This window comes from Glandiceps talaboti, chromosome 16, assembly GCF_964340395.1.
Source record: "Glandiceps talaboti chromosome 16, keGlaTala1.1, whole genome shotgun sequence".
In the NCBI taxonomy this organism is placed as follows: Eukaryota; Metazoa; Hemichordata; class Enteropneusta; family Spengelidae; genus Glandiceps; species Glandiceps talaboti.
In genome coordinates this window covers 16,145,116-16,158,578 of record NC_135564.1, presented here as the reverse complement: position 1 = coordinate 16,158,578, position 13,463 = coordinate 16,145,116, and the positions used below count along the sequence as shown (strand labels likewise).

Sequence of the window (13,463 nt, the reverse complement as noted above, 5' to 3'; positions counted from 1 at the left end):
CATCACCAGATGCATAGTTCACTTAGGTTGGCCAGTAAACTTACAATGTTTATTTTAACTAGTAAATGGACTATAACACCACCATCCACATATATCACTTTAAATACATAGACGAGATGAAACTAATTGAAGTTGGAATTCTAGACCCAGGTAGTAAATACCAGTCACTTAAGAACAGTATACAGACCATTTGTATGACGGGTTTATTGCAAGATGTTTATTTAGGTCATTCCTTGATGAAGAGCTGCTGAGTGGAAATTAATCTGATAATTAAATCATCAGGGTGCAATTGAAATAAACCCTCGTTACTTAATTGTCGATGGAAAAGTAAACTAGACCCGACTGTCTGCCATCAATGTTGATTAATGGGTGTAAAACTAATCACGAGAGATATAATCAATATTGCATTATAAAAAAAGGGGAAATAACATCCATTTAGGTTTTACTGTGGATCTTTTATCAACGCGTTAATCCCACATGCTTAGTCACTTAATCTACAAATGGATGCATCTCCCGCTTGTGATTCGGATAATACGTAAACTCAGCCAAGCATATGGTTTCTATATGCCGTAGTATAAGCACAAGATAACAACATTAGCTATGGACAGATGGCCACGAAAAAGCAGAACAAATCGTTGAATCGTGACGAAAAATGTCTATTTCTGACCCACTGCAGGTGAACATGTACATTTCCCTTTATACGACACCGATTGTCGCTTGCAAATTTCCAAACGTTTATTACGTAATTTCTGTAAATTCGCATTTTCAATATTTCATACTTAACGAAAATGTCGATTTCCACCACCTTTGTAAATTTCGATTGTACAATACCAACATATTGTAGCTTTCAAATTTCAAAAACGTTTCTGTTAACTTCACTAATTTATCCAAATTCGTATTTCAATATTTCATAAGCTTACTGTCATAAATGTCGACTTCCATCGCCTTTGTAAATTTCCCTCGTATCACACAAAACATTTCAGACCCAAATTAATGTCAAAACGTTTACACAATTTCTCCAAATTCGTTTTACTTTACAAAAATATCAATTTCCACTGCCTCACATGACACAAACATTTTAGATTTCAAATGTCATCATTTACATCATTCAATTTTCCATACCTTAAATGGAGCTGAAATTCAGTAGCAGTTTCCAAGGCTCTTGCGCATGACAAAGAATATGAAATCCCTAAATCTATTAATGCATTCGAGATGACAAACAGGGGAGCTGGAACCATACAAATCTCTAAAGATTGAATATTTGGAGATTATCATCGCAAAGGGATATATTAGTTTACTACTGTTCATCTCTTTATCCATGGCATATTGTATACAATTCCCTCTGGGGTGTCATTGTGTTGCCATGGTACCTTTATTTTGATATTTAAAGTATAATATAAAATCCGTGAATGGAATAACTGTAACCAAATAAATGGGGCTTCATTGAAGACCTCTGCTAACATTTAAATCCGATATATGCGTAGACACAGTGCATATTCATATTTCTGGTAACGTTTTGCTCGTATGAGTACTGAGGTTATCTTTACAATGGGCGTAGGTTCTTTCCTTTATACCTTACCACCATATAATATAATCCTAACGGTCCTTACATATATTGATGAATACATGTATATGTATGAAGCTAAGCAGTAACACTAGACTTCATAACAAGAAACAACACAACACAGTACAACACAATACGCCGCATCGCACCGCACCAAACGACACTCACAACCCTATACCACATGTTACGACAGTGCAGAGTACTTTTTCATACGTTAATGTGTCCACCAATGAAATTATTCAATGACACGCTCCATTGAACTATACCACATCACACCACACTTCACATGTCGACAAGTAACTACGACATTGCACTTTACAATGATGTAAAACTACCTAATAGTACGAAGCTGTGTTCAGCATTAAATTTCACTGCACTGCACTACACTACACTACACTACACTACACTACACTACACTACACTACACTACACTACACTGCACTACACTACACTGTACTGCATTGCACTCCACTCCACTCCACTACACTACACTCCACTCCACTCCACTCCACTGCACTACAGCTGCATCACACTACACTACACTACAATGCATCTCACTACATTGTGCAGTGCTTCACATTACAACACTATACTGCCCTGCACTGCACTGCACTACGCTACACCACGCCACACCTACACTACACGACACGATACAATACGACACGACACACGACACGCCACACCTACACTACACTACACTACACTACATTACGTTACATTACAATGTCCCATGCAAAGCACTGCGCTACCTTTGGCTACGCTACACAACACTTCCCTGCACTACTCAGCATTGCAATAATAGTATAATCTCTCCACTGACATTTATTCAGTTACAGGTTTCATACACATCATGGTATATATATCAAGAATGTAATGTCCCAACCATGTGTGTTCATTTCCATCAACGTTGGTAAAGGATAGCATACATGTAATTATAATTTGTCACCTTTAAAAACCCTCATCAGTGTGCAATTCTGTAAGGTCATAAAGTTCCAAATCATAACGCCGAAACTCCACTAGCTATATTGAAGTTTTGTACACCCAGTCTGGTGAATAGCTTTATTAATTTACACAGTGATTCCAATACCAGAGAGCCAATCTTTCACAAGAAAAAGTAAAACGAAATGTAACAATACAGTGATTTTTTTTTTCTCTCATAAGATGTTTACGTCTTGCATTATTATATGGTTTACTAGATCGGAGATTCGACGATGAATGAGGTGAGACTTCTCCATAAATATCATGATGCTGTTCCGTTGTTGTCAGCACTTTGACCTTTATGTCGAGAACACTATAATATGGTGACATGAATTCGATATATTGATTGCGTGCTTCTGTCAAATGTCGAACGACATTTCCGATTCAAGATTGATCGCTGCATATTTGTTCTGTTACGGTGTGCACTCAATGAGCAACAACGGTTCAAAATTACGAAGTTAAAGGGGCACAGTCTCTAAATGCATGGGCTTTGGTGGTTTCTTAGTTTCAAAGCAAAAATACTGTTAAAATTACAGCGGATTTCAAAATACCGTTGATAGCAAGATTGAATGAATACAGTTTCTTGCAACATTTTGTCTAAATGGAATGAACTGATGTGCCACCACACAGATATCAAATGTAGTCATCAAAACATTGGCGCCCGCGTGTCTGTCTCATGTTGCAGTACGGTGACCATTCAGACTAAATGTAGCAATAAATTGCCATCTTGCTAGTGTAGTGCTAGTGAAGCATATGCAGTTTTTTTTATTGATTTCTGAGTGGTTGTATCAAACCGAGCTGCTGAACGGTATTTTGAATTCCGCAGGCTCTGTAAATATGATTGCAAAATCATCATAGAGATCTCACCAAGAGGTCAGCTATACTGAAAAATTATTTCATGACATAATTTATTATGTACTAAAAAATGAAACATATCAGACCCGGTGATCACGCGTCATGTTGCACGACCACATGCTATCAACTTGGAATTGACGCAGGTTTTCATAGAGGGTGTTGTATGTGTGCATTTTGTATATTGGCGTCACCCGAAAACAGGAACTTCAGTTACGGACTGTGTCACTTTAACAATAAATAAAACGTGATAAACTCAGCGTCTTGGACATTTTTAAAATTCTCTATGCGTTCTGTCAGCTAGGTATAATGGCTCTGTCTTTCTGGCTGACTGTTACATTAATTTATTGTGAAGTTTCATACTCTTGGATTTCATCTACCAACTATCCGATTACATGGTTATGCGTATTACATCTGCTATACTACGTCTGATCATGGAAAGCAAAACTTACATTGGCCACTACTTCAATGACATTTTTATTCATTTGCTACTCATTCACTGTGGTCCCAAAAGGAACATATTGATTATACTTTGATCCATTATTTGCGAGAATAATGTACAGCACTTTCATGGTTAATGATGTCGTCGAATTGAACAACGGAGTGCCAGTAGACTTCTTCTTAGTGAGCCAAGTCAATGTGGATGGCATGGATTTGTCTTATGGTAATTGTGACAACAGTTGATTTGCATTGTGGGGATTTCTCCCACACTTTTATACGTATAATAAATTACGTCATCGAATCATTTATAAAGTTATGTCCTAATAAAAGGTTTGAGTTCAGGCAATTGCAAGAGATGGTCAATTATACCTCAGTAAGTAGAATACTGCAAGAGAACATGTACAATTGGAATGTTCGGCGCAAAAATTACGTCAACTTGTGCCCCCTTTAATAATCATTAAAACCTATTAGCAATCGATTTTTAGTCAACAGGTAGGTTAGTGTGCGACAAAGAGGAATGCCACCTTAGACTTAAACATTTTTTATTTCAAATTTAACTTTATTGGTAACTAAATTATTACGTCATAGTGTAATTGTTATACCATATTTTACTTCCTGAAGCGCTCTATAGCTCGACATAACTCAACATGTTTCGGTAATCGGCCTTACAAAATACTTCACTTTAAAATTATAAATAAACAAAATCCCCAGAAGAAGTTACAGATTGGGCTCTAAATCACGTAAATTAAATATAAATTATATTAAACTATAAATTAAAGTATATATATAATCCATAAAGAAATTGAAAAAAAATCCAATAAATGCTAAATCCTTTTTAATATATTTTCACTTAATGAATAAGAACCATCAGGAAGTCAAAACTAGACTAATGATTTTCTTGCATTCTTTATGTGCATGTGAAATATAGGCTTGATCTTCGCATGTTCGAACGTTCTAACTGGCAGTGTAGCATTGGTGAAGTATTGTTACTTTTAACGAACCAACCCGAGGAATGTGTGCTAGCCACAACGAACCGTCGCTCTATAAATTTTGGGATTGGAAGTAAGGCTGATGTCTCCAACTGGTCATTTTTATTCGATATATATTATATATATATATATATATATATATATATATATATATATATATATATATATATATATATATATATATACATATATGACTATAAAAGCTATATTTATATTGAATGATTTAACATTAACTACTACTGATCTCGTATATTGTGTTTTAATGGCAAACATATAATGCTTTACTGTTGGGGTCAAATTTATATGACAACTTCAACGTGAAGTAGTAATGTATAATTTGAGTCCGTTTTATCTTTAATTGGAATTTTTAACATGTCAGAAATTAGACTTTAAGTAAGTTCTCATGACTCTGTCTACATCATTGAATGATTCATTATTTAAGAGTAATATGTATATAACGACAATGCAGGGTCAGGGTCAATAGACCATTACCAGCCGACAGCGTATGACTTACTTTTTAACTTGTGACGTTTGATTAGATAAGCATGGCTGTGTATTACAAGAGAGGTGTGTACTATCGTCGTTGTTAATCTCTCGCGAGACAGGATGCCATAGATAATACACATTCTAAGCTTCATCAGTTGTAATTGCCAAGATACAAACTGGCCAATCAGCCCTCTAAACTGTTTGTTGTAACTGCGAGTTATGACGGATTCCATCGACGTCTACATATTGGTGTAAGCGATCGATCAAATTTCATTGTTGTCACCCATATATGAATACATGTTTTGATGTTATGGCTATGAAGATTTTCGCGGTCGCTATCACGCACGTCCGTATCGGACGTGTGGATGGGTATCTTTGCCTCATTTGTCAGCTGGTTACCATAGGAACTCACTGAGACATAATCATCCGTTTCCCTAAGCAGTGTACTTTTCTATATCATTTTGGATAAAACTGAATTATGATCACTGTATAACATAAGTTTAGCTCTGAGGCCTCAAACCATATTTGTTTTGTGTTAAATATTTTACAAGTAACCTTTGAGAGAAATAACGTAGAGAAAAAAGAACACTTTCAATTTTTAAAAAATAACAAAATTGGGAAATACTTACTGCGGGATATTTGCGCCAGTTCGTATAAAATTTGTTCAGTGTTGCTGGTGTCATTAAAGTACCGAAAATCAGCAATTGTCATGTTTTTTTTAAGAGCCACTTCTTTGAACGATAAAGCAGGCTGCTCAAAGAAATTTCTCCCGGGTCTTTTCAAGTCTTTACCGACCAAAATAACGACTCTATTCCAACCAAATTTGACTGCGATACCGTTCATAAATCCACCCAGCGTACCAAAGGGTCCAAAAGTTCGTACCATTGTCACGTAACGGTACATTTTATCAAAAAACCTATCATCTGGGCAACTGCTACACATGTAGGCTATATTCCAAACTGTGGATAATTTACCGATAGGTTCAGCTTCAACGGAGTAAACTGGACCAAAGAAAGCGCTGTATTTTTCTTTTCTTTGCAAATCGAGTATCCTCTCTATGGTTTTAAGTTCAGAACCAGTACTGTTGTAGAGTTCATAGGTAAGATTATGTCCGGGGAGGAGATTTGCATCGCGGTTTACTTTCTCAAGAGCAATTAAATATGCTGCTCCAGTCCTACCCTTACTGTACGCAGTGTTCCAATCTGAGAGCGACAACCAAATCTTATAATCTTCTCCTAAAATCGAAGGTATTGAAAGATAGAAGAAGAGGCAAAACACCAACAAGCTGGCACGAAGCTGACAACAATACGTTAGAGGCATGATATAAATACAGCACATGTTACTTGAAGCGAAGCGGTTGACATCCAGTCGTGCAAAGCAGGGAGCAGAGAGTCGAACGGTGCACGTAAGAGAACCGGTCCACTGCTAGTATACGTACGAGTAAAGGCATCGCCAAAGGCGTAGGAAGGCACTATGTAGACTCCTGGAGATCATTGTGTTCCACACATTAGATACCTAATGGAGTTATGCTTGCAAAGCAGCTATCCATTTAGCGAATGACAACACCCAAAGAATAATATATAAACTCCGACACCAAATCACCGCGTGTAACAGTCGACCAATCAGTAAGCATCTAACAAACGAGACACTGGTTGTGTAGTAACCTGTATGGGTGAAGTGTTATCACGTAGGAGGTCGCCATTCATTGATGATGGTTAGCAGTTTGTAAAAATTTGCAAGGATTTAAGCATTTGTTATTTCATTGCTCATTTTATAGTAGAGATATAAGATTCAGAGTAGATACAATATTAATATGGAATCCCCCAATTATAACCTTTTGCGATGTAAACATATCGCATGGTTCTAATCCTTCTACCCGAGGTTTTTCTCGCAGTAGGGTACTTGTGGACGAATGCGAACTTTCAACGATAAACCACAGGCTCTTTTTATGTCACCATTAAAACAAGACCTCGCTTGGGGTGAAAATTTAGACTTTTTTGAACTTTGAACTTTGAACTATTTACTCTAGCTTGCAGGAACTTTTACTAGGGACTGGCTATGGGAAACAATGCTCAGTCTACAGTTTTAACATGGAAAGGTATTCATAACAAATCACTGATCTGATCAGGCTCAACTTGAGCAGTTTACTTTTTTAATGTTATTTCCGTTTCAGTCATTCAAATTTCGAAATACACAGTTAAGAAGTCTGCAGCTGTACAAATTTGCTATGAGGGAGAACCTATAATGTATCGGCTTCCATTTGATCATTCCGTCATGACCACTCATGCTCCGCAATATGTCTTTCTCATGATGCATTTGAGGAATGTTATTAATAATTCAAAAACTCGCGAGAAAATCGATCCGAGACCGGTTTTGCTTTATGGTACTTCTGGGAAACTAACATCACATAATACCGTAGCTTAATAATGTTTTGAAATATGAGCGCCATTAATCAAGGGAGATTCAATTATTAGCTGGTGTCACCACACAATACTCATACTTTCTTTTCCTCGAGGACAAAAGAAGCATATTATTGCATGAATATGAAAACAAAGGACCGCAAACAGCAAGTAGTAAGTGAAATATATGAGAAATATTGGCTTTGAAATGTGAAACTAATGAGGAATGACTAAATGAAATTAGGCAAGAGTGGTCATAGTTAACAAATATTTAATGTGCACTGTGCGTTGTCTGTAGCATCCGGCTCATCACAAAAATATAAATATGAACCCGAGATCTAAATACAAAACGGTAATTCGAAACCAAGATATAGAATTTGCAATTTCTCTTTTTAAATTAATACATTTCAATTAACTTGAATGTATTGCGAGTATTACAGGAAAATATTGATTTTAATCATTTCAGATCCATATTTTATATGAACTGGGGGGTTACAGAATATATTTTGAAAAAAAAACAGAATTCGACATAAGATATGGTCATAAATCGTAATGTCGTTATTTCGGTATTCTTCATGGGAATATAATGAAATTGTTGTATGTACGGCATACCGAATAACTGTATCCAATATACCCCGGCAACTTTAACCTCATTAGCGTACCCGGTGCAGAAAGCAAAGGGCATGATTCATTTTTCGGAAGATGATCTAAAAATAACAACACGACGTTGGCATAATTAGATTTGGATATGCTTCAGTACTTCTTACTGTAAATACTAATGCATCGGTAGAATATACAAACACGGTCTTAGCCATGATATGTAAAAGTTATTCATACAAGAAAAAGGATGGAAAAAGAGGTCACGTGTGGTGGCCGTCAATTTGAATATTACGCGTAAAATGATGTTCTGCCATTATGCGTTACGTAACTGACTTGGATGTACAATGTACTATAATAACATACTGTATGCCTTTGCCCTTGGCGTTTAAACAGCGAGTGGACAGCCCACTCTATTTCAAAAACTCCGAGACCTATCCTAATCTGTATCTATACTTATCGGAAGATTTGTCAAGTATTACTTACGTCAAGCAAAACATTTTCAATTAGTGGCAGTAGGCTGTGTAAGGAGTATGTTCCTGCTGGATGAAGTCATGGCATACTTACATAGGGGAACGATTTAATTACACAAGCGCATGCGTAATTTCATACAAATGGCGATTGGGACCGATACATACATTCTTTATTTTCTGCTCGAACTCGTACAACTAGATAGCGTTCCTCAATATTTTTCTTTGTTCATCCGAGGGAAATACGAATAATATATAGGCAGCCTTGTAACTGCTCGTCTTTGACTTGTACCGATAAAACCCCTATGTCGCGAGTGTTTTTCGGCAGAATGAAAACAAATGTTATGGAACACTATTATCAGCACAAGCGTAATTTCTGAAAAAGTGTGAAAAATAATGACGGTATGGAAGGTTTGGACTTCGCGCACCGCATAACCAATGATGTAGATACGCACCGGCCAGAGTTGTAAAGTCTTTTAGATGGATGTGTATATTATATTTGTGTGAGTGGGTTGACACAGGAGACAGTGTTTGCTGTTTGAATGCTTACTACGGTATGACACTTTATTCACATATGTACAGATATGGATATATGTGGATGTTTAAGTCATTAGGGCCATGCTTGATGGTTGAATGTTTATTTGAGGATACTATAAGTGTGTGCAAAATAGAACAGCCAGGGAATAGATTCCATATTTTCTGTTCGAACACATGCAATTTGGCTTGCATGTAGTATAAACAAGGTATAGGATAAAGTTCAATTTATGATGAATTCTTTGAAATCATGTGGCGGCGGGGGGGGGGGGGCATGAACGAACACTGGATAAAGCTGTGAGTTCGTCGATGGTTGATGATCTAGATCTGTTACTTCGAATCTACAGTAGAATTCACACATCTAATTGACTTCAAACTCGAAATACCGAAAGATTAAGTCAATGAAAAATTGATACTGTATTTCTCGTATTTTTCCACACTGATAAACATTTTAGCGTGTGGATACCTTTACCACCCACAACTTCATCGATACTGGAGTGCTGCCAAAGACGCTTTCGACTATTGTTGCCAGGAGCAATTTTGAAGATCGAACAAGAAAATAATTAGCGTAATAAGTTATGCCTTTTGGACTTTGTCAAGGTCGTCTTTTTTGGCGCCTTGTGCTCCCTGTAGGCATGCTTTTGAATAACTAATTGCACTATACAATACCGCTTTACCGTGCGCAGTTTGTCTGCTAAAGGCAACTATAAAAGGGTGTATAGCATAAGCGAGATTCCCTTGTATGTGATTACCTAATGTGATTTTTTTTTATGCCTCATCTAACAGCCATTTCTAATCAATTATGTACCATGAGAATATCAATCTCATCTACTTTTTATGTCTGGACTTCTCAGTCTATCAAAACGAAACGCAGTCAACTGCAAGTTATCGTAAAGTAAACATCATTATCTATTACTAGTTAAAACGAAGAAAATCTACACGAACATTGTTGATTCAGCAGTGATTCCTAATAGAGAGTAATCGACATTGTCAATTTCAAAATACCTTAACTTAATATGTATGTATGTATGTATGTATGTATGTATGTATGTATGTATGTATGTATGTTGTATGTATGTATGCATGTATGTATGTATGTATGTATGTATGTATGTATGTATGTATGCATGTATGTATGCATGTGTGTGTGCGCGTGTGTGCATGCATGCGTGTTTGTTTGTTTGTGTTTGTTTGTTTGTTTGTTTGTTTGTTTGTGTGTGTGTGTGTGTGTGTGTGTGTCTGTCTGTGTGTGTGTTCGACAAAGTCATTAAAATGCATACTATTATTAAATACTGTATCTCCTCACCCATATCGTGATGTATCTGATCTCTGCGTCTTTAAGTTTGAATTCGACTAACAATCATGAAGATTATCTTGGGATTCCCTTCCAAAAAATGGTTAACTCTGTGAGTGGACGTTGTAATTTATAATTATCAACCTAAGAGGCCATTAACATTCATTCTCGATTTACAAAGAATTTACATTCAATATGTGATACTCTGAAGTTCGGAATTTTATTTATGATTATGGTGAATTCAGAATTTAACCCCCCCCCCCCCCTTCAGCAGATTTTATATAACGCAATAAATACGATGACAACATTTGGGGGTAATTTATCTTTCGAAAGTCGTGATACAAGACTATAATCCCAGTGACAACAGTCTTTGATGTGCCGAGACTGCATCGGTCACATTATCAATCGTTTGTCAGAATGAAGGTTTGTTAACAAATTATAGGATTTATGGAAGTGCATATTTTAAATAAATAATCCCTCGATTTGATATATCTATCTATCTGAACAGAATGTTAAAGCAACTGAAGTTTTAATCCATCGTTAATTACGTTTCACTTTCTACAAAACCGTCCAATGATGCTACACGTTCACTTGATGTTTTGGTACGATGGTACAGTAGATGATTGGGGAAGGAGATTTTTGTTAAGTCTAGAATTACAATTTTCTGCTAGTAGGGTGGCGCATTACCGGTGACAGTTTTGGCCTACAAAATGTTAGAGATGTGAGGCATAGTGAGGTAAACCCGGACGTTTACAATTTTAATACTGATAAGATACTTGTCTCTACGAGGTTGTGTCATTGACCATATAGTACTTGACCATATAGTGGCCTAAAACACCTGACCATATATGGTATAACGATTGACCGTATATGGCATTACACTTAATCAAATATAGCTTAAAACCTTTCCACATATGGCATAGAGCTTGACCATATGTGGCATAATACTTGACCATATATGGAACACCACTTTAATATGGCAGTACACTTGACCATATATGGCATAACGATTGACCGTATATGGCATAAAGGTGTTTATTAGAATAGTCTCCACTTTACGTAAACATTAAAAATTTGCACCTACATTAAACATTTAAGGATAAGTAAGTACGCCAAATCCGCGCGCGCGCGCTGTATCTGCGTTTAGTGACACTGGGCATTTTTGTTTAAAGTGCTGTTAAATTAAGGTTTGTACATTAAATTATAAAACGTCATGATCATGCAAATTATGTGCGTGTAGTACAAGGTTGAAATATAAAGACAGTCCTAGCGAATCCATTTACATTACACGAAAGTATTGGGTGGTATTTTCACGTTTTTGCAAGTTTTTATTCAGTTGAAGACGTAATGGTTTTCGTCATTGTGGAAATTTGAACATTCCATACATCTTTTCACGCTCGTATATTTTGAGCTCCCTAAGTTAGTAGAACTTCATAAAATCGTCACGAATTGCGATGGTCTGTGGATATGACATTACTGTAAAAAAAGAAGTTTTATACTGTCAATGCTGTCGTTAAGGCTCATGCTTTGTAACATAACTATCCATTATTTACGGACAATAACGTATCTTGAAATGGATTTGCCTTCAAACTAATCACCTTAGGAACTAGAAAAAGGGGGAATTATCGTGATGACCTCATCAGCTGGAAGATGTAAATCCAACTGCTTTGCATGTTGATTGTCCTAACTATCGATAACTTTATGGTACCGAGGGGAGTCATTACTCAAAAGATGACACAAACTACTGTCATGATAGGACACATTTGGGAATTTCCACTCAATAACACTCATTGCAACCACTATCCGTGTTGGCTATAAATAGTTAACAACTTTAATTAGCCTAGAACGTAGCCTGTATTAACAATGTTTCTCAGGAAATGCTTGACATTTGGCATGACGCCGTAAGAACGAAAATTGGGGCGATTTGACACACTCGGTGCGAAATCCTAAAATGGTATATTTAGCACTGTGGAATTTGTCGCCAATATGCTAGTATCAGTAATTTGTAAACGATTACCAATCACTTCAATTACTGTATACAGCAAGATATTTAGTAGTCTTTCCTAAATCAAGTGTCATTTAGGTTTTTGTTCAAATAACGGTGTGTGCTGTAATACCAACCATTTATTTAAAAACAGCAAATCTAAAAAATCTCAATACCTCTTGTAGTCAATCACCTAGTTAACCAATCAAAAGACTTTATTTTACGACCTGCGAATTGTTAACCAAGTAAACGCACAACCGAAAGATCGGCAAATTATCAATATGTATCTGATTATCGAAATATCAAACCCCCAATTTGCATGAGACATCAACCAAGTAACTAACCAACCAACCAACCAACCAACCAACCAACCAACCAACCAACCAGCCAACCAACCAACTAACTAAACAAATCAACCAACCCAAAAACCAACCAACTAACCAACTAAAACCAATCAAACAACCATGTACTCATTTCAAATCAGAGTATTAAAGTCTGTTTGAATAGTGTTGTTCCCAACAACATTTCGATTTTCAAATAAAAAGAAAAAGAAATCAAACTTATTTTTCTATATAATTGTGGAAGGCTTTGAAATTATTCAATGTTTTCGTGCAAACCTTAACAGATGTTTGTGACTATATATCTGTTAATTTGTCATGCTACTAAAAACCAGAACAATAATAGTCAAGAAATGTTTTAGAAAAGTCGATATTTATATACCAACTAGATAAGAACAAACTACTTTCTGAAATCAATATCTGTACCTATAATAAATCATCAATTCCCATCGAAACACCATATAGTCTTCTAAACCCAAGAGCTTTACTTTCAACGTCGCTAGCTCCTCTCTGAGTAGCTGGAAATGTATAAAGTAT

At 36.2% G+C, this 13,463-nt stretch overlaps 1 protein-coding gene across 1 annotated transcript in view; it reads right to left on the bottom strand.

The window, feature by feature from the left end:
- The window catches only part of LOC144447033 (atrial natriuretic peptide receptor 1-like), a 59,358-nt gene extending 52,473 nt beyond the window's left edge, over positions 1 to 6,885 (bottom strand). Inside the window, exon 1 of the mRNA XM_078136902.1 lies at positions 5,940 to 6,885. Coding sequence (XP_077993028.1) covers positions 5,940 to 6,648 — 709 coding nt within the window. The 5' untranslated portion in view covers positions 6,649 to 6,885. The remainder of the gene's footprint in view (positions 1 to 5,939) is intronic.
- Between the last annotated feature and the right edge of the window lie 6,578 nt (positions 6,886 to 13,463).